This window comes from Mesocricetus auratus, unplaced genomic scaffold (assembly GCF_017639785.1).
Source record: "Mesocricetus auratus isolate SY011 unplaced genomic scaffold, BCM_Maur_2.0 Super-Scaffold_100019, whole genome shotgun sequence".
Taxonomy (NCBI): Eukaryota; Metazoa; Chordata; class Mammalia; order Rodentia; family Cricetidae; genus Mesocricetus; species Mesocricetus auratus.
This window is the reverse complement of record NW_024429200.1, coordinates 1,717,721-1,737,523: the sequence shown is the minus strand read 5'-3', so window position 1 is coordinate 1,737,523 and position 19,803 is coordinate 1,717,721. Positions and strand designations below refer to the sequence as shown.

Here is a 19,803-nt window from a genome sequence, read left to right as displayed (position 1 = left end):
ACACAGATGATATCCACCCACACTGGAAAGGATGGGCACGTGGTTTTCTATCCGTGGTAACGTCATCACAGGTGACAGTGTGCTTGGTGACAGGATCCCTGACCAGTGTGTGCAACGCCCTGGGTTCCATCCCGAGCACGAAAGGAAACCAGCAAACAGGAGGAAGGACCGTAACCACAGCTGCACTCGCGGGCAGATCTCAGACCACGCTGAGCAAGAGAAGGCAGGCGCCGAGCCTGCTTACTCACCGGCCGCTGGTGAACTCTTAAGAGGAGGAAGGCAGGGCCACCCCCGGGTTAGCTGTCAACTACTTCTGAAGCAGTTGCGACAGGAATGGGGGCGCAGAGCCCTACAGGGTTCTGGAATGTTCTATCTTAGTCTGGAAACTTTTACACCAGTAAAAAAAAAAGAAAAAAGAAAAAAAGTCACTGAGCTCCACACATCCGGGTGAGCTATGTTTTCTGTAGGATGTTATTTTTCCATAAGATATACAGGAGGGGAGGAACGAAGAGCAGGAAGGACGGGAGAGAGGAAGAAGGCAGAGCCGGGTAGCTGGCAAGGCAGCCGGGAAAGGCTTGTCCTTTGCAGACCTGGACTCGGTTCCAAGGCTGCCTCTTAGCAAGCATGTGACCTGGGACTCTGTGGGGGAGGGAGGGGATCCAGTATGAGACGGACAGCAAAAGCTGCCCCGCCCCACTCAGAGCAGCTGTGAGGACTGGACGGTGTAAAGACACGCAGGCCCTGGTGAGCAGGCCCGGACTGCACAAGACGAGAGCCAAAGTCTTTACTCACTAAAGGCAGGCGCCGACAGAGGGTCAGCACAGCTGGCGACAGGCAACCGGGGGTCTTAGGCGTCGAGGATTGACGATGACGACGATGATGATGAAGAGAGAGACAGAGAGAGAGAGAGAGAGTGTGTGTGTGTGAGTGTGTGTGCGTGCATGAACAGGGCCTCTGAGCCCAAGCACACCTGAAAAATAATCCCTTTGTTTGTGTGAGAGGGATCCTGGCTCTTTTCTTTTTAACGCGGATATAAATAGATGCCATGTACACGCTCCTTGTGGCTTCCTCTAAGCTATGAATGTATTTCTGCCTCTAATGCTGCCAAATTCTCTAAAACTAGCTTGTAGTACTTTTGGAGCATTGCTACGTAAGCCAGGAAACTTGAGAGAAGATCGCTCACACGTGCGTGTGCATGCACCCACCCTTGTGTATACAACATACATACATACACACATACACGCACACGCATGCACACACACACGCACGCACGCACGCACGCACGCACACCACATCCAGGCCCTTGCGGCTTCCCACTCAAAGTCTGAAACAGCTCACAGGAACCCACTGAACTCCTGTGAAATCTCAGAGATGAAATGTTGGGAGAAGTCAGAGACCTGGCTTGTGAGGAAGCCAGCGAGACCCCAGGGCAGGCATCGAGATCCTAAGACAGGCAGCAAGACCCCAGGTCATGTGCCTCAAGGAAGGCTTTGCTTCCGAGTTTGTGGTCAAAAGGGCAAAGCTAAAGTTATCACATTTTCCAGAGACAACTTTCATGCTATGGCCTATGCTCCCTGGGGAACCTGGGTGCATGGAACCTTTTTCTTCCTGTATCTGTGGTGCCTGTGTTTCTCCCCCCACACCCCAACCCCCACCCCACCCACTGCCCCACCCCCACCGTCCCTACACTTGAAAGATTTCTAATTCCCTGCTTCTAGAGAGAAAGGAGGCATCACTGGGCTCTGTCTGTGTGACACAGAGGTAGCAGTGGGGTGGGGTCCCCTGTCAGTGCCATGGGGGTGGGGTGGGGTCCCCTGTCAGTGCCATGTGATGCTGCTGTGGAGGGACAATGTGGAGCCAGCCACTTTTAGTTGCTTTGACAAAACAAGAAAACGTTAACTTCTCTATTAAGTCTCTGAATCTCCAGGAGGAAAAATCTTTGTTAATCAATGCTACTATTTAGATCTCTGTGAGTTCTAGACAAGCCCGGTCTACAAGAGTGAGTTCCAGGATAGGCGCCACAGAGAAACCCTGTCTCAAAAAACTGAAAGAAAAAAAATCAAAGCCACTTTTCCGTCCTTGTTCCCATTTACACTCCAGGTCACATCTGCGCACACACCTGGTGTGTGGATTTTTGTAGGTCTGCAAGTGAGTGTATGTCCAGCTTTCAAAGACCACGATTCATACACACACACACACACACACACACACACACACACACACACACACAAATCTAGAATGGTATGGCTACTATGACAGGGAAACACTATTTCCCACTTAAAAGATACATCAATAACCTAGATTCGATGTTACATACCTATAATCCCAGCACTCGGGAAACTGAGGCAGGAGGATCACAAATTCATGGCCATCTAGGGCTACAAAGCAAGGGACCCTTTCTCAAAAAAAAAAGGAAACAAAACAAAAAGTGTTTAATGAAGTTTAACATAGGGAGCTAGCGAAATGGCTCAGCCGTTATCCGCACTTGCCGAAGACCTATTGTAGAGGACCAGGGTTCAATTCCCAGTACCCACATGGTAGCACACAACCATCCTTCAGTTCCAGGGGATCTGACACCTTTTTCTGAACTCCTAGGGCAGTAGGCACATACATAGAACGCATACATACATGCAGGCAAAACATACACATAAAATAAATGTCGAAAGTAAAAGAGTAAGAGGCCAAAAAGATCCAAGAAATAAAACTGAATTTACACCCTAGTAACGATCCAACATAAATGAAATCCTTCCTGAAAATCAAGGAAGCCTAATGTGAGACTCTAAACACAGCAGGTCTCACTCGCATTCTTAATTTCCATTTTCCCTGATATTTAGTGTTCTCCTTTCTCAGGGCACAGAAGTCCATTTCATGAAACAAATCTCAGCTGAAATGACTTTGGTGAGCCCTGGGAATCGCTTTCTTCCCAACGCTCCTTGTGGAGGACGGATGTCTCTTATCAGAATGTCTCTTATTCTGTTGGGTGTGTCCCAACAGAAGCGCCAACCATTTTGTTGCCATTTCCGGAAACCTGCCATTTTCGTCATCCATTTGCCCTTCCTGTGACTTGGGGTGGGACAGTCAAGATGATTGGCTGGTGGCGCCTTGACAACTGGGCCCAGGCCGTAGCTACTGGATGATCCGTTCATGCCTAAGCCCTACGCTTGTGGAATATGGTGGCTCTCCATGGAATGGCCAGGGACAGAGGGACAGAAGGGGTTACTTCATGGAAGAGAGGTGGGTTTCAGGGTCCTTGCTTAGAAGCAACTCTGCTTCTAAGTCTAGAGACTGCAGAATCAGGGTGACTTCTTAACGTTATCTCTTGGAGACACATTGCTGGCTTGAAGTAAGAGAGTATTCGACTCAGCTCACAGTTTTCCTGGCCCTCCAGGCCGAGGAGAGCCCACCTCACTACCCCCTACCCTCCTACCCAGTGCTGCCCACTTCCTACGGACATTAACAACTTTGAGAATCTGGAGCAAAGTTTCACTGGAGCCTGTGGAGGGCCAGCGAGAGCTCAGTGCTGCTGTTGCTCCGTGCCCCTCCCACTGGCTATTCGGACATGTGTGTGCATGTGTGCACGTGTGTGCGCATGTGTGTGTGTGGTGTATATGTGCATGTGTGTGCTACATTTGCATACTCACGTTTACACGTGTGTAAGCCAGACATTAGGTAGCTCCCCGCTTCTTTTTTGAAACAGGGCTTCTCATCAGACTAAGAGCATGCCATGTCCACTAGACCGGCTTGTCAGTGAGCCCTGGGATCCTCTGTCTCTGTCCCCAGTGTTGGGGTACAGAGTGCTGCTGTGCCTGGTTTTTATGTGGGTGCCAGGGATCCGAACTCAGGTCCTCATGCTCGTACAGCAGGTATTTTACCCACTGAGCCTTCTCCCCAGCCAACAGATGCCACTGCTACTTTAAACATATAGAATGACCCTCTAGCCTTTTCTTCCAAGGACCTGTGTGTGTGTGTGCGCGCCTCCTCTGTATGTGTGTGTGTGTGCGCATCTCCTCTGTGTGTGTGTGTGTGTGTGCGTGTGTGTGCCTCCTCCGTATGTATGTGTGTGTGCGTGCCTCCTCCGTATGTGTGTGTGTGCGCGTCTCCTCTGTGTGTGTGTGTGTGTGTGTGTGTGTGTGTGTGTGTGTGTGTGTGTGTGTGTGTGTGCCTCCTCCGTTCTCCCATCCCGCCCTCATCCACTTGCTTAGACCCTCCTTGACTGGACGGGCAGCTGCTGTGTGTCTGTGCCTCTCCTGTGCCTGGCATGGGGCTTACGGCCTGGGTGAAGAAAGGGAAGGCTTCTCAAGCCGAATGGGCTCTCTGTCCCTCCCAGCCAAGCCTATTCTACACCACTGAGTCCGGGTTGTGATTTGTTAGGTGCGTGGCTCCCTTGTCTCCCTGGGTCTCTGGCATCCAGCCCAGCAGAGTCTGGGGTGTTCGCCGTGAGAGTGTTGGCTATGGGCGTGCTCAACACACTCAGCAAGACTCTGGCTGGCAGGCTCTCTCTCCGACTCTCATCTTTTTCTCCTCTATCATGAAGAGGCGGTCGGATGGCGATGATTTCTAAGGTCCTTTCAGGAACCAGCAAGTCCCATTCGCCATACACTTGCTGCCCTCTGCTGGCCGGCTCAGCTCAGGACCTTTGTGTCCCTGGGATGCCAGAACAAATAGGGATGAGTCCAGTTGCCTGGCCTAGATTTAACTTAGATGAAGGGTGAGTTTGGTGAGTTTCTCTTAGCCTCGGTTGACTACTCTTCCTGTGTGGGGGGCGCATGAGGATCCAGGACAGCTCTGGAAAACCCCACCACAAACCATCAAATCCCCAGAGAGTAGACCGATAACACTGGGCCGGGGTGATGCTCACAGACACGCTTGAGTCAAAGCTTAGGGGCAGCAAAAGCCCTGCAGAGGCAAACAGATGGAGGGGCTAGCTTTGTAACGGAGGTGGCGGCTTTATAGTGAAGGTGTCATCTTTATAATGGAGGTGTTGCTTAGCCTGCCTAGTGGGCTTGTCCTTGTTTGACAAATCCTGACAGTTTATAATCCACACAAGTTTATCTGGGAACCAGCGCCATTTACCCATCAGAGACACAGCTCCTAGATATCCCCCCCCCTCTCTCTCTCACAGACACACACACACACACACACACACACAGAGTTCTATACTACACTATACTACACAGCTCTGCACCGTGGTGATGTAAACCCCATGTCCCTCCCTTCCTCTCCTGTCTTCTTCCATCCCCCCTTTCTTCCTTCCTTTCACATTTTTTCACTTGTTAGGACTCCTGCGGTTCCAGATAGCAGGGTTAAAACCGCCACTGACTTTGTCCACAGGCAGCAGACAGGACCTGGAACCATACGGGGCACCGGAAAAGGTCTCCATCCTTCGCCCCTGCTTCTCTCTTCGTATGCAATTGGTTTCTTTCATGCTTCGTGCTCACTAATCCGTGGAGTAGAAGGTGGCCACCAACAGCTCACAACGTCCCCTCTCTCAACCTCTGGCTCCTTCTCCTTTGCCCCAATCCAGATTTCTATACTGGTCCCCTTGGACCAGCTAACCACATCCTGCAGAGCCAGCTATACAGTCTGTGAGGCCTAAAGCAAAATGCAAACTTGGGACTCCTTACTCAAAGGCAGGAGGAAGTGCCAACCAGGCAGGCGCAACACGGCTTCCTTTCCTCCGTGCTCACTTGCTGGATGTGTTAGGGTGCCGTTCCATCTCTACTCAGTGCTATTCTTAGTAAAGGAGAAAACACCTCAATTTCCAATTATTTACTGGATTCCTCCACCGGTCTCCATGGAGTCACACGCAGGACCACTGAAATGACACAACTCGTGTTCTGTGAACCCGGTGGCCAGAGGACACAAACACAAAGAGAACCCCCGGAGATAGGAAGCTGGAGAGAGATTGTTCCCAGAACCCCAAGCTCCTCAGGCCTAGGCTGCCCCGAGGGAGTCCAGACCTTCACGGGCACCCTGGGCCCGAGTCCCAAACCTGGCTGGGAGTGGGAAAGTTGGGTCCGGTGTCTCCCCTTTCCACAGCCCACAGCAGCCTCGAATCTCTGCGCCCTTTGGCCAACCCCACCACATATTCCATGCTCTTCCAGCTTGAAGCGAAGATGGCCGCCATGGTCACCCTAAAATGCTGCAACATATGTGAGCCCCATTCACACCCCCTCTGTGTCTGTGTGCAGACAAGACAGAGACAGCAACGGAGCACTCATCTGGGGGAGGCAACCCAGGGGCCAGGGAGTGGCCATCCAAGTTCTAGAACACCCACCCCAGTTCTATCCAGCTCTGCCTCAGAGCACAAACCTAACAGTGGAGCTATTAGCATCGTCACAGAGCGTACGCACGTGCGCCCACGCAGACGCAGACACACATACACACACACACTCGGCTGAGTGTGGAGATGTAGTGCGAAGCCAAGTAAGAGCCTCAGACAGAAACAGTGCCCCAAGCAGAGGTTGGAAAGGGCTGGGGAAAAAAATCAAGCGACAGTCGACATTTTATATTGAAAGTACACATACCTCCCTTGCCTTCCGAACACAGGAACATTCACAGACATACACGTGCTGCAGCCTGACTCTTGATGGCCCAGCCGCCCCAGCTGTGTTCGGTTTAGGGGCTGAACCATCACAGATCAACTAAATCATTTATTATGGACTTCGAGACTCCAGGTGCCCTGACCCTGACTCCTCTCCCATCACTAACTTTTCTGCGGTGATGGCAATTTCCCAGGGAACACCACTGTGGCTCCGGTATGCTCACGGGGGACAAGCGGTGCCCCACCTAGCGGTATGACCTTGTGGCCACTCCTGGCTGTGTGAGCCTCTTTCCTCCAGGTAGAGGGAAGCCACCTGGGGCTGGTCTGTGGAGAGTGACAGCTGCAGGATAGACTCCCCCAGATTAGGGATTCTGCTGGGATGGCTGTGGGTGACTCACCAAACGCTGCGAGGCTGTCAGCCACTACATTTCCTTCCTCGCTGCAATGACAGGGTCCCTGACAGAAACCACACGCAGCAAAGGAAAAGACCACTTTGACTCACTGTTGCCGAGAGTTCACTCTGTCACCGTGGTGGTGACACCCACAGTGGAGTGGCAGGAGCTGTGGTTTGCTCATAGTAAGGACTGGGAAAACAGACCAGGACCTGGGTTCTAACGCTTCAAGGCGTGCCTCTAATTACCTACTTAATTAAGCAGCCCCGCCCCGCCTCCTATAGGCTCCTGACCTCTCTAAATAAAGCCACCATCTGAAGAAACAAGCCTTCAAAACATGAGCCGTGGGAGCATCTCACAGACAGACAGTGACCCCCCGCCAAGCGGAAAAATCCCCGCCCCTCCCCAGGGAGTGCCGTGGCAGGCTGGGAGTGCTTGGGTTAGACCCCGCCCCCACGCATGGGGTTCTCACAACCTGCTGACTGTACACACACCAATCTGTACCTGCTCCTAACCAGATGTTAGGAACCGTGGCATCTGCACTCCCAAAATTCAGCCAGTCTCTTCCAACTTCTAACCTGATGTGTGAGAATATTACTATTTCACATTTTCTTTTCATCATGACTCCTGCTCCTTCTCTTGGGTTCTACCTTTTCATACCCTTTGACAGCTTTTCGTCTGAGCTGTCTCTTCCTCGCTGTTATATAATAGCTTTGGGGGATTTTGTTAACTGTTCGTCCTCGCTAACTGTTGCAAGCTCTTATTCTTTGTTATCTCTCTCTGTGTCTCTTAGCTTTAGTGCCACACCAATTACTGTGCAGGTGACAGCCACTCTGAGCCTCGGCTTCCTCATTTAAAGAGGAAACAGCTGCCACCTTGGTTTGCTGGGAGGATTAAACAAGTGTGCGGGCTTCCCATACTTAGCCTGCTCTCAGCTCCCAATAAATGTGACTGTCACTATTTTAGAGTCTGCCTTCGCTGCTTTCCCTGGTGCTGTGATAAAAATACTGACAAAACCTAAGGGGAAAATGGTTTGTTTTAGCTTACAGTTTCAGGTTGCAGCCCCATCATGGTGGAGAAGGCATCGCATCAGGAGCTCACAGCAGCCAGGGCCACGGGTTCACAGTCAGAAGAGAGCAGTGCATGTCTGCGTGCCCGGGCTCACTTGCCCGGGATACACAGCCAGAATCCCCTGCCTAGGGAATGGTGTCACCCACAGTGGGTGGGTCTTATCCCCTCAGTTAACCCTGTCAAGATTATATACACTACAAGTCCATCTCCCAGATGACTCTCCCTTCTGTTAAGAGGACAACACAACCATCACACACATCTCTCCACTTTACGCCCAGAGATCCCCAGGTCCCCAGGTTGCTCTTCGTCATCTTTGTTAATGAAACGGAGCAAGCGGAGCATGGGGGGAGGGGCTACCTACCGAGAGGCCATCTGGATGGAATCTGCTTTCCATCTTGCGGGACTTTCCCAGAAGTGTTTGCTGAAGTTGGAGCAAGAGCTCACGAAGAAAGACCAAGAGCTTGAGTCCTTCTAACACGACCTCCCTTTTCTCCCTGTCTCAGCCAGCCCCTGGGTACTGCAGCCTACAGGAAGACCTGCCCTATCTGGACATGGTGATCGCAGAAACCCTGAGGATGTACCCACCAGCTTTCAGGTATGCCCACGGCCCCTTGAACATCACTGTTTGAGGCCTTTACTGATCCTCAGTCTGCGGCCACCTGTCATAGCATGTATTCCTGAAGGGTTCCTGGGTTTCCCTGTGTCCCCTGGAGCACCAGGCACAAGTCTGAAAAGTCTGGTTCATTCTCCTGTAGGTTAGCTACCTTTACCAAACATCACTAGCCTTCCCTACTCGGCCCAACCCTGTCTCCTTGGCCCCTTAGCTTTCGATGGAGTCTCCCATCACCCCTGCCCACTGATTCATTCATCCAGCCGTCATTCATTCACCACCTATATATTCAAAGGCTTCCTTGTTGCTCTTCTGATGCTGGCAAAAAGACCCAAGTCTATGGCCCTGCCATGGCTTTCTTAGAAGCCACAAGTGACCTGATGTCCAATCCTGTTTTCTTCTTCATGATTTATATCCGGCTTTCCTCCCAATGGACTTAGCACTGCAAAGTACAAATTCCAAATGAAACTCAAAACTAAACATTCAGTAGTAAAAGAGAACGAGGCTACTTTAAGGACCACCTCCAAGTCCCGGGAATGGGTGGTAATGGGGGTCGAGTCTTCCCATAGCTGCTGAGATTCCTGGGAAAGAGGGAACTGGCTGAGCTGAACAACTGTATCTCCCCAGAAGGAAGAAATTACGTAAATTGGCCAAAATTACATCACTTCAGCTGTGGTGCATGCCTTTAATTCCAGCACTCAGAAGATACAACTCTGTGACTTCCAAGGCAGCTAGGACAGCATAATTGAGGCCTTAGCTCATATATATAGGTTTTTCGAGACAGGTTTCTCTGTATTGCTTTGGAGGCTGTCCTGGAACTCACTCTGTAGACCAGGCTGGCCTCGAACTCACAGAGATCCGCCTGCCTCTGCCTCCCGAGTGCTGGGATTAAAAGCGTGTGCCACCAATGCCCGGCTCTTTTTTTTTTTTAAAGGGAAGAAATCGTTTCTTAGATCTAAACCTAATCAAGAATTCATCTCGTGGCCAGACAAGGTGGGGCACACCTATAATCCTAGGTAGCATTTGAGCAGCTGAGGCAGAAGATGATGACTCGCAGGCCCACTTGAGCTACATACAGAGATCTTACATTTTTGATTGTGAGCCTAGCCTTTAATGGCTGAGCCATCTCTCTAGCCCACAAAGATCCGATCTCAAAAAATTAAAAAAAAATCCTCCCCTGAGATCGCATCTAGGTAACACAATAAAAGAGTAAATAAACAGACTCTAAAATAAAACCCAGGTGGACAGACACTTCAACATGTGGACAGGTTCTAGAGCCTCCGAATGACCACTGTAAACAGTTAATGGGTGCAGGCATTGTTTTGGGCATCTAGTACCTGGGCTGTCTAGCATAGGACAGCATGAGCCCTGGCCCTGGTCTGGGAGATGATCTTGGTTGGTATATTCTGCTCTGGGCTTCTCTCTTCACATGGCAAGTGCTCTTAATTCTTTTTATGAGCAATATACCACCGCACTTTGTCTGATAACTATTTCCTCTAAAGCATTTGGGGATGCTTACGTCTATCTCTTGCCAGCATCATATTGTCTTCAGTGTATGTGTGTGTTCGTGGGAGCTGCTCATGCGCAGGTGTGCAAGCCATGTGTGCAGACTGGACAATCACAGCTGGTACCGTCAGGGAGGCCATCCCTCACCGTTGAGAAATTGTCTCTATCTGGCTTGAAGTTCATCAATACGGCTAACTCCTGGCCAGTGATTCCCCAGGGATCTCACGTCTGCTTTCCCAGGGGTGGGATTACACGCCTACCACACACCCATTATCAAACTCAGGTGTGCATGCTGGCAAGGCACACCCTTTACCAACTGAGCAGTGCCCAAGACCCAGGATTATTTAAACATTTATAGTAATTATAAAAGTAATGTGCTTCTACTTAAAAACAAAACAAACCTTAAAGATAGAAGGAGCCAAAGAAAATGGACTTCCAGCCCTGCCCAGTGACACTGTGAGAGACCAGTGTAGGTTAGGCATTGTGTTAGTCGGTTGCCCATCACTACACCGACTCATGATTTCTGGGGCTTCATCCAAGGCTACCATGCTCCATCGTGTTCAGGCCTGTGGCATGAAGCGCATGGTGGTAAAAGACTACTCACTTCGTGAAAGCCAAGAGCAGAAATGGAAAAGAGAAAGAAAAGAAGAATACAGAGGGGGAGAAGAAAAGGGAGCGGGAGGAGCGGGAGAGATAGAAAAAGGGAAAGGGAGAGAGAAAAGACAGAGGGAGAGAGAGAGAGAAGAGGGAGAGGAACAAAAGGGAAATAAGGAACTGGGGACAAACAGATCCTTCTATAGCAGGTCCCCAACCTGCATCTTCTAGTTTGGCCCCAAACCCTAGTTTCCACTGTTTCCCAATAATGCCCACCAAATTATGAATTCCACCAATTGATTAAGTCGGATGACTTCCCCCAAAGACTCGACTGTGAACAGTGCATTGGGAACCAGGCTTTAAACATGGGAGCCATTCAGAGGAACACTTACTAGATGCTGTGTCCTCTACCTGAGCAGATTAATACATTTCCTGGTTCATGGTATGCAGCTAATAAATGCCTTTTTCTTGGTACCTGTCCATAAGGACTACCAGAAGCAATTGGCTGTCAGTTGGCAAGGCCAGCAGTCAGCCTCAGGGATACATTAACTCTCCTGCCTTGTGTCATAGCCTATAAGGGACCTTGATCATCTGTCTCTTCTGTAAAACATCACGCTGTAGCACCATATTGATGGCATTATGCTGATTGGACCACCTGAGCAGGAGGTAGCAACCGTTTTGAACTCAATTGGTAACACATATGCATATCAGAGAACGGGAAATAAATGCAACCAAAATTCAAGGATCTTGTACGTCAGTGAAACTCTTAGGACTTCAATGGTGTGGGGCATGCGGAGACATTTATCTAAGGTGAAGGATAAGTTATTGAACTGGATGCTCCCACTGCCAAGAAAGAGGCACATTTAGTGATTGGATTCTGGACACAGCACATTCCTCGCCTGGGTGTGTCGCTCTGCCCCATGTACCAAGCAGGGCCTGTAACAGCAGAAGGCTCTTCAAGAGGTCCAGGCTGCTTCTACCGTTTGGGCCATATGATCCAACAGACTCTGTGGTACTTGAGGATGCAGTGGCAGATAGATGCTGTTTGGAGCCTTTAGCAGGCCCCTGTGGTGATATATTATTTATGATTTATTAAAGCTTCAAGCTGAAGATCAGAAAAGCAAAGCAGCTGGTCACTAGCTCTTACTCTACCTCAGAATGACAGTCAGTCCTGGTTCCACCAAACCCCAAACTGAAGCCTCTCCTCAGCATGACTGGAGAATCCTGAGACTTCATTGTCCTCCTATCTCCAGTGTGGCTGGAGAATGAATGCCTCATAGTGACCACTGAAGACCCTGCTCCTATCTCTTATACCCCTCTAGTGCTGGGATTAAAGGCGTGTGGTCCCAGGTGCTGCGATCCAATTTGTGTGAGCTGTTTCTCTTTAGTATTGGATCAATCTTGTGTAGATCTGGATGACCTTGGACTCAGAGAGATCCGTCTACCTCTTAATCCTGAGTCCTAGGATTAAAGGTGTATACTACCACTTCCTAGCTGGGATAAGACAGTTTTTGGCCTGCTCTTAGACTTTAGTGGAAACTGAATGTTTGACAACGGGCCACCAAGTTGCCATAAAACATGAATTAGCTATCATGAACTGGGTGTTATCAGACCCACCAAGTCATAACGTAGGATGTGCACAGCAGCAATCTGTTATCCAATGTGTGAGACCAGGTCCAAGCAGGTCCTAAAGGCACAAGCAAGTTACATAAAGAAGTCGCCAAAATGCCTGCTATGGTTTCTACTCCTGTCACAATACCTTCTGCTGCTGAGCATGCACCTATAGCCTCGTGGAGTGTGAAGAGGGGACTGGGGCCTGGTTTCCCGATGGTTCTGTATGTTACACCAGCACCACCGGAAGCGGAAGCTGCAGCATTACAACCCCTTTCTGGGACAACCCTGAAAGATACTGGCGAAGGGAACTCTTCACAGTGGGCAGAACTCTGGGCAGTACACAGGTGTTAGTTTGTTTGGAAGGAGAAATGGCCAGATGTGATTGTTCAATGATTCATGGGCCGTAGCCAGTGGACTAGCTGGATGATCAGGGACTTGGAAAGAACATGGCTGAAAAATTAGTGAGAAAGACATCTGGGGAAGAAGTGTGTGGATAGATCTCTCCAAAAGGGTGAAGGAGGTGAAGACGCTTGTGTCCCACGTAAATGGTCACCAAAAGGTGACTTTAGCTGAGGAGGAATTCAATAATCAAGTAGATAAGATGGCCCATTCCTGTGGACACTCGCCCATTCCTGCCATTGCCCAATGGATCCATGAACAAAATAGCCCCGGGGGGCAGAGATCGTGGTTATGCATGGGCTCACAACCTGGACTTCCACTCACCAAGGCTGACCTGGCTACAGCTGCTGCTGAGTGCCAGATCTTCCAACAGCAAAGACCAATACTGAGTCCCAGACATGGCACCATTCCTCGGGGTGACCAGCCAGCAACCTGGTGGCAGGTTGACTACACTGGACCACTTCCTCCATGGAAAGGACAACGCTTTGTCCTTATTCTTATTCTGGTTATAGATTTGTCTTTTTTGCATGCAATGCTTCTGCGAAAACTGCCATCCATGGTCTTGCAGAATGCCTGATCCACCAACATAGTACCTTTAAACCAACAGGCTAGGAAAGGAATAGCAGTGTTAGGAGCGATATACCAAGATGACCATGGGGAAACTAGAATGCCTCTCCTCAATGGAGGTGAGGATTATGTCTGGAGTACGGGAGATCCTTTAGGGTGTCTCTTGGTGCCATTGAGCCCTGTGACTAAAGTCAATGGGAAACTACAACAGCCTAACCCAGGCAGGATGACAAAGGACCCTTCAGGAATGGAGGTACGGGCCACTCCTCCAGAAAGATCCAAGACCTGCTGAGGTGCTTGCAGAGGGGGGAGGAAATAGAGAATGGATAGTGGAGGAAGGTGGTCATGAATACCATCTAAGGCCGTGCAACCACTCACAGAAATGAGGATTATAACTGACATGAGTGCTTCTGTTTTAATTGATGTTACAACATATGATAAAGAAATTGAAAGAAAACACAAATATCTATACAAACACATTCTTAACAAAATATAACAGAAGTACTTGTGTCATCAATAGTTATCATATGTAAGTTTGAGATACTAGAAAGATGTCCCCCAAGGGACAATGCCACTATTCTAAATTTACAATGTGTTTGTGATTATACAAGAGATAGTTATATCATGTTAGGCATAATTATGACCTGGTTACATACATATAATGCACTTGTGATTGTGCATGGGATATTCTATCTGGGCATTATTATGACTTGGTTATTGTTTTTCATTTGGAAACTAATCATGACATAAGGAGACATGATTGTGTTGTCAACTTGACTATATCTAGAATGAACTACAATCCAGAAATGGGGGATACACGTGTGATCCACATTTTGAGGCTGGAAGACACAGGCTTTTGACCTGGATCTTGATGCAGGGTGACACACTCCCTTAATCCAGATCTTTTAATGTGGGCCACGCCTTCTGCTGGGAGCCAATATAAGGACAATGGAAGAAAGGCTTCTTCATTCATTCTTTGCTGCTTGGCCTGGCCTTGTCAGCACACCCATTCCTTCCCTGGCATTGGCGTCTGCTTCTTCAGGATCCCTGCAGTGCAGAAGACACACCCAGCCTCGTGGGACTGAACGGTACTGGGCTCTTTGGACTTTCCATCTGCACCCTGGCTCCACACACCCTGCAGCCTGAGCAGGGAAACACCTCACGCTGCAGGAACGGCTTCCACTCACCTGCTCATTTCAATAAATTCCCAGAGAGAGGTTCATTCTGCAAATTCTGAGACTCTAGAGAACCCTGGCTAACACACGAAGCAGTAGCTTTCCTTCTGAGTCCTACCTTACTGGACAAGAACTTGAAAAGAGTCAAGAAGCTGTACCTGATCCAGGTAGTCCCCGTGCTCAGTCCCAAGGGTAGAATTATATGGCTGTAGAATTGTACAGCCAGCTCTTACATTAGATGCCTGACCCACGGCAATAAGGCAAAACTCAAGGCTTGGGCTTGTTAAGTTGTAAGAAATGGAGTTCGTTAAGTCACGGTTTGCTGTGAGAAACTGTGTGGTAAGACAAGACCTACAACCCCAGAGCCAGGAAGAATCATCAGACAGGCTCATGGTGGAAAGCCAGTGAAGGCGGCTCAGAGACTGGGCTCTGTCTCGGTCCTGGCTCCGTTCACCACGCAGCCTGAGTGGGCAAACATCTCACGCTGCAGGAACTGCTTCCACTCACCTGCTCATGGTCTTAGGCCCTAGCTAGCTCTGCCTGTGCCTCCCAAAGTGCTCCTGGCTTCCTGGTTTCTGATCCGCCCTCTCCTAGTCACGGCTTTATTTCATGAGATACAGCTGTGTTATTCAGGGTTCTCCAACAGAACAGTTGACAGAATGCAAATACACACATATGGAACTTATTAGCTTAGCTTATGGCTGTGGTCCGAGTGGTCCAGCAACGGCTGTCTCCTGAGAGAAAGGCTGAATCTGGGGTTGTTCGCTCCACGAGAATGGATGCCCCAGCAGTCCCAGTCTGGTGCTGGAGTCCCAGCGAAGTCCTAGCTTAAGATTTTTCAATCTGCATTGGAACCCTGAAGAAGCAGGTTTTAACACCAGTGAAGGAATGGTTCATCAACAGGATAGGTTACCTTGCCCATGCGACTAGGGACAAGCAGGCAAAAAGCAAAAGCTTTTCTTCTTCCAAGCCCTTTTATGTGGACTGCCACCAGGAGGTACGGCCCAGATTCAGGGTGGGTCTCCAGCTCAAATAATCCAACCAAGAAAAGTCCCTCACAAGTGTGCCCAGCTGCTTGAGTTTTAGTTAACTCCAGATGTAGTCAAGTTAGCAACCAAGATTATCCATTAATGGCTGACCCACCATTAGTCAACGGCATATAAGGGCTAAGATGTAGGTTGCAGGTCCGCAGGATGGGCCACCCAATGTTTTCATCCTTGGAATGGGGAGATGAGGACAGAAGCCGGACAATACGGCTGCACCACCAAATGAGAGGGGACGAAGGGAGAGGGAAATGGGTATTAGAGGAGGCAACAGCTAAACCTTTAGCTTAGCCTGAATGTAGCCCCCGGAAGTCACCTCCGAAATCCCCAGATACATGGAGGACTCCCCAGGGCTCAGCCCATGGATGACGCACTATCTCCAAAGGCCCTGCACATCACAAGGACCTTGAGACTGAATGGGGTTATGGAACAAAACCTTGGTTTCTCTCTGGTTCACCCTGGCTAGAGGGCTTGGTCCCTTGTCTCTAGCCTGGCTCCATATTCCACCTTGGGTCCCAGGATGCCTGAAGCCCCTCCCGACCTGCACACTGGCAAGCTTTCCCGCCTGTCTTCCACAGATTCACACGGGAGGCAGCACAGGACTGTGAGGTACGGGGACAGTTCATCCCCGCAGGTACAGTGCTCGAGATAGCCGTGGGTGCCCTACACCATGACCCAGAACACTGGCCACACCCTGAGACCTTTGACCCCGAAAGGTGAGTGAATACTGTCCAGAAACAGGGGTCCCTGAGGGATGTGAGTGTATGGGATAGAAATTTTACCATAGAGATAACAGCTATGGGCAAAGTCGTCCTCAAATGAAGATCACAGCAACTCAGACAGACTGTGAGGTACCATTTCCAAAGGAAAAATGGAACCCAAAGATCTAGCATGGCGGCGCTGATGCAAACAAGAATCAGCGTGACCCAGGAGGCAGGGTTGGTTTCTGTTTGCTTTGGTTTTACTTTTTTAAGAGATCATTCCTAATTATGGGTGGGGAGAGGTGCGTGTGTGAACATGTGCACACTGAATGTGGGGACCTATGGAGTCCGGAGGAGTGTCAGGTGTGAGCTGCCCAACATACATACTGGGAACCAAACCCGAGACCTCTACAAGAGTGTACGTGATCTTAACCGCTGAAGCGTCTCTCCACCCTGCGGGGTTACATCCTGTGTGTGCACAAGAAAGCAGCGAACACATTGCTTCCATCCAGTCCATTCCTATCAGCATAACTGCCTGCAACCCTAACTCCGTGAGAGAGATCTGACGGGCTCGGACACGGACCTGGTCTGCTACGGGCTTCGTTTCTAGGCCATGTGGTATAAGAAACCTGGGTATAAGCGCCCTCACACCCTGCTCCTTCAGAGTCACTTTCCTCCTCCTGGCCCACCGGGGAGGCTGGTCAGGAGTCACTGTGTTCTCCATCTGAACCCAGCCCACCTCGACAACGTGCCCATGGGCTGCGAGACTCAGGTAACTAACAACCCACAGCACAGCAGGTCCCGCAAACACGGTGAAGGTTCATAATCAGAAACTGCAGCTGAGGGCTCACAGCATTCGTGGCAAGACAGCCTGAGGTGGTAAGAAGCAAGCCGGCCATTTGCAGATTGGTGACTGTCACCTCCACAGAGCTGGGGATGAGATCTAAAAGCAGGCCCAGCCATTCCAACTTCAGTCCAAATCTGGAGGCTCCCAAGGACTCAAGTGTCCCACATTCTGACCAGCAAAGCCAGGGCGGTGGGGAGGTAGCAGCAGGAAGGCCCCTGGGATGCGGCCAAAGTGCCTAGGAACTTTGCTGAGGAAGAAATGAGAGGCTCTGTGGTCCGAGGGGAGGGGAGGCATGACAGGTCAGAGTGTGCTGGTCAAGCCTTAGGAGTCTGGATTATCTCTGGCTTCATACACACACACACACACACACACACACACACGCACGCACACACACACGCACGCACGCACGCACGCACGCACACACACATGTATGGATAATGAGGTGTTTAGGGTGCACTCACCTGATTGAATGGAGCAGTTTCTGGGATTGGGCAGGACAGTGCTGAGAAGAGGGACCAGAGCATGGTGGTCCCAGGCCACCAGCTACCCAGAACCTTGAGGACAGTCCTGGACTGATGGAGGGGATTCCAGATGAAGGGGTCACTCAGCCAGAAATGAGGCTTTTATATCACACGTTTACATTACGACTCACAGCAGCAGCAAAGTTACACTTGTGAAGTAGCAATGAAATGAGTTTACGGTTGGGGTCACCACAGTATGAGGAACTGTATTAAAGGGTCCCAGCCGTAGGAAGGCCGAGAACCGCTGCTCCAGAGGAGCAGGTGTCTCAGGCTGACGTTACATAACCTTCACCTGACCCATAGGTTCACAGCAGAGGCCCGGCTGCAGCAGAGACCCTTCACATACCTGCCCTTCGGAGCTGGCCCCAGGAGCTGCCTCGGGGTGCGGCTGGGGCTGCTGCTGGTGAGGCTGACACTACTCCAGGTCCTACACAAGTTCCGCTTTGAAGCCAGCTCTGAGACTCAGGTGAGGGTCTGGTGTTCCGGGGGGGGGGGGGGGCCACCCTGCTCCCCTGCCCCAGAGTAGGTCAGCCTCCGCTTGGGTTGGGTTGGTCCCTCTCCTCGGGAGGGAGGGATGCCCCATCTCTCGATCAAAGATTATAAGAGCAACAGGAAAGCCCGCAGCCTGCATCTCGTCCCACACGTGAGGGAGGCAGATGAAGGCTGTGCTCATTGTGTCCTCATTAGCATCACCCCCCGGTACAGCAGCACATAAAGCTGTCACGGCTGCCCCAAAGGGTTCGGGACGCTCAGCTTTCCCTACAGAAGCCGGGGTCTCGTCTCTCAGCCCACAAAACGATTTCCACGAGCCGTGCTTCAGGCTAGGCTCTGACAAATACTCTAACTTACTCTATTTCAGGCTCCACTTCAGCTAGAATCCAAATCTGCCCTAAGTCCCAAAAACGGAGTCTACATCAAGATTGTGTCACGTTGACACAGAAGGCAAGTGGAAAAGAAAACAGACACCTTGTGATGACGACATCTGCAAATGTTTGGAGGGCACCCAGGATTCAAACAAAAGCCTCTTGTGGAGATGAAACTGTTTAAAGAAATAGACATCTTAGGGTGATTAAAAGGGTACGTTGCACACGACCATGTCATTTATGTCCTAATTCCTGAATGTTCAATGTCTGTCATGCTTCATTTTGTCAGTGGGGTTCCACACATGGTTTTCTTGGGACTGAGGTTAAACAGAAAGGTCATTTTGATTAAAATGTGAGTATGGCATCAAAGGAAGTCCCGGCCTCGGGATGGTGCAGGGGAAACAGGGGCATGTAGCATGAGTTCTACATGAATTCTAGGTCTTAAAAATAGCTCAGAGTCAGATAAAGGGGAAAATGCTGAAAGATCAGAGAGATGAAGGAGCAGCCACAGCCACACCTTACCTCGATAACTTCCCAGCCAAAAAGAGATCGAGTTCCTGTCTCCTCCCAACTTATCACTTCCTGTCTGTCTGTACAGACCTCCAGACCTCTATGGTTAACTAGTGGCTGGCTCCGCCCTCTAACCTTCGGGCAAGCTTTGTTAGAGTATAAACAAGGTATCAGTACAGGGACACTTGGAACAGGTGCTGATGGCACTGGCATGGGCTTTTTTAGCTTCTCATGATGAATGGGTTTCAGAGAATAATGTGTATGGTCACTCAGCCTCATTATGCTTTGACTTAGTAAGGGCAGAAGAGATTTACTGGAAATTTTCACAGGTTAAAGGATCTTTTTCTTTAAAGAGCACACTGTTGGCTCTCTTGATGCTTGCCCAGGGGTTCAGACTCATTGGAGAAAGCCAAACATTCTTGGAGACCTACAGGCCTCCCTTACGTCCCAGTTTCTGACCGCTTAGCCACTGCAGGAGGCCCAACCAAGACACGCAGGAAGCTGCTGAAGGACAGTCCAAGGCCGGTACAGGCGGGGTGAGCATCTTAGGAAACATGTTAGAATGATGTCTGGATGAAGGGCAAAAACATGTAGATGGAACTGATTAGAAGGGTCTGTGGGGAGCTAGCTGGGATATAACTGGAGATTTTGTGAACATGTTTCCTGCCTAAGTGTTATTAGTGTTGGGCATGAACAGTAGGATGTAAACATGGCTGGGAAGGAAACTGATGACTCAACTGCGAGAAGGGATGGAAGTCCAGTGATTCCAACAGTCCTGTCTGAAAACAGGGATCCCTGTTCGCAGCAGGTGGATGAATCCGTGGACAGCCTTTCCTCGCAACCCCA

The 19,803-nt window shown here is 50.1% G+C and overlaps 1 protein-coding gene across 1 annotated transcript in view; it reads left to right on the top strand.

Moving 5' to 3' along the window:
* Window positions 1–18,676, top strand: part of Tbxas1 (thromboxane A synthase 1) — a 173,135-nt gene extending 154,459 nt beyond the window's left edge. Inside the window, exons 10-13 of the mRNA XM_040728790.1 lie at window positions 8,511–8,602; window positions 16,094–16,231; window positions 17,888–18,050; window positions 18,444–18,676. Of these exons, the coding sequence (XP_040584724.1) occupies window positions 8,511–8,602; window positions 16,094–16,231; window positions 17,888–18,050; window positions 18,444–18,518 (468 nt within the window). The 3' untranslated portion in view covers window positions 18,519–18,676. The remainder of the gene's footprint in view (window positions 1–8,510; window positions 8,603–16,093; window positions 16,232–17,887; window positions 18,051–18,443) is intronic.
* The last annotated feature ends 1,127 nt before the right edge of the window (window positions 18,677–19,803 follow it).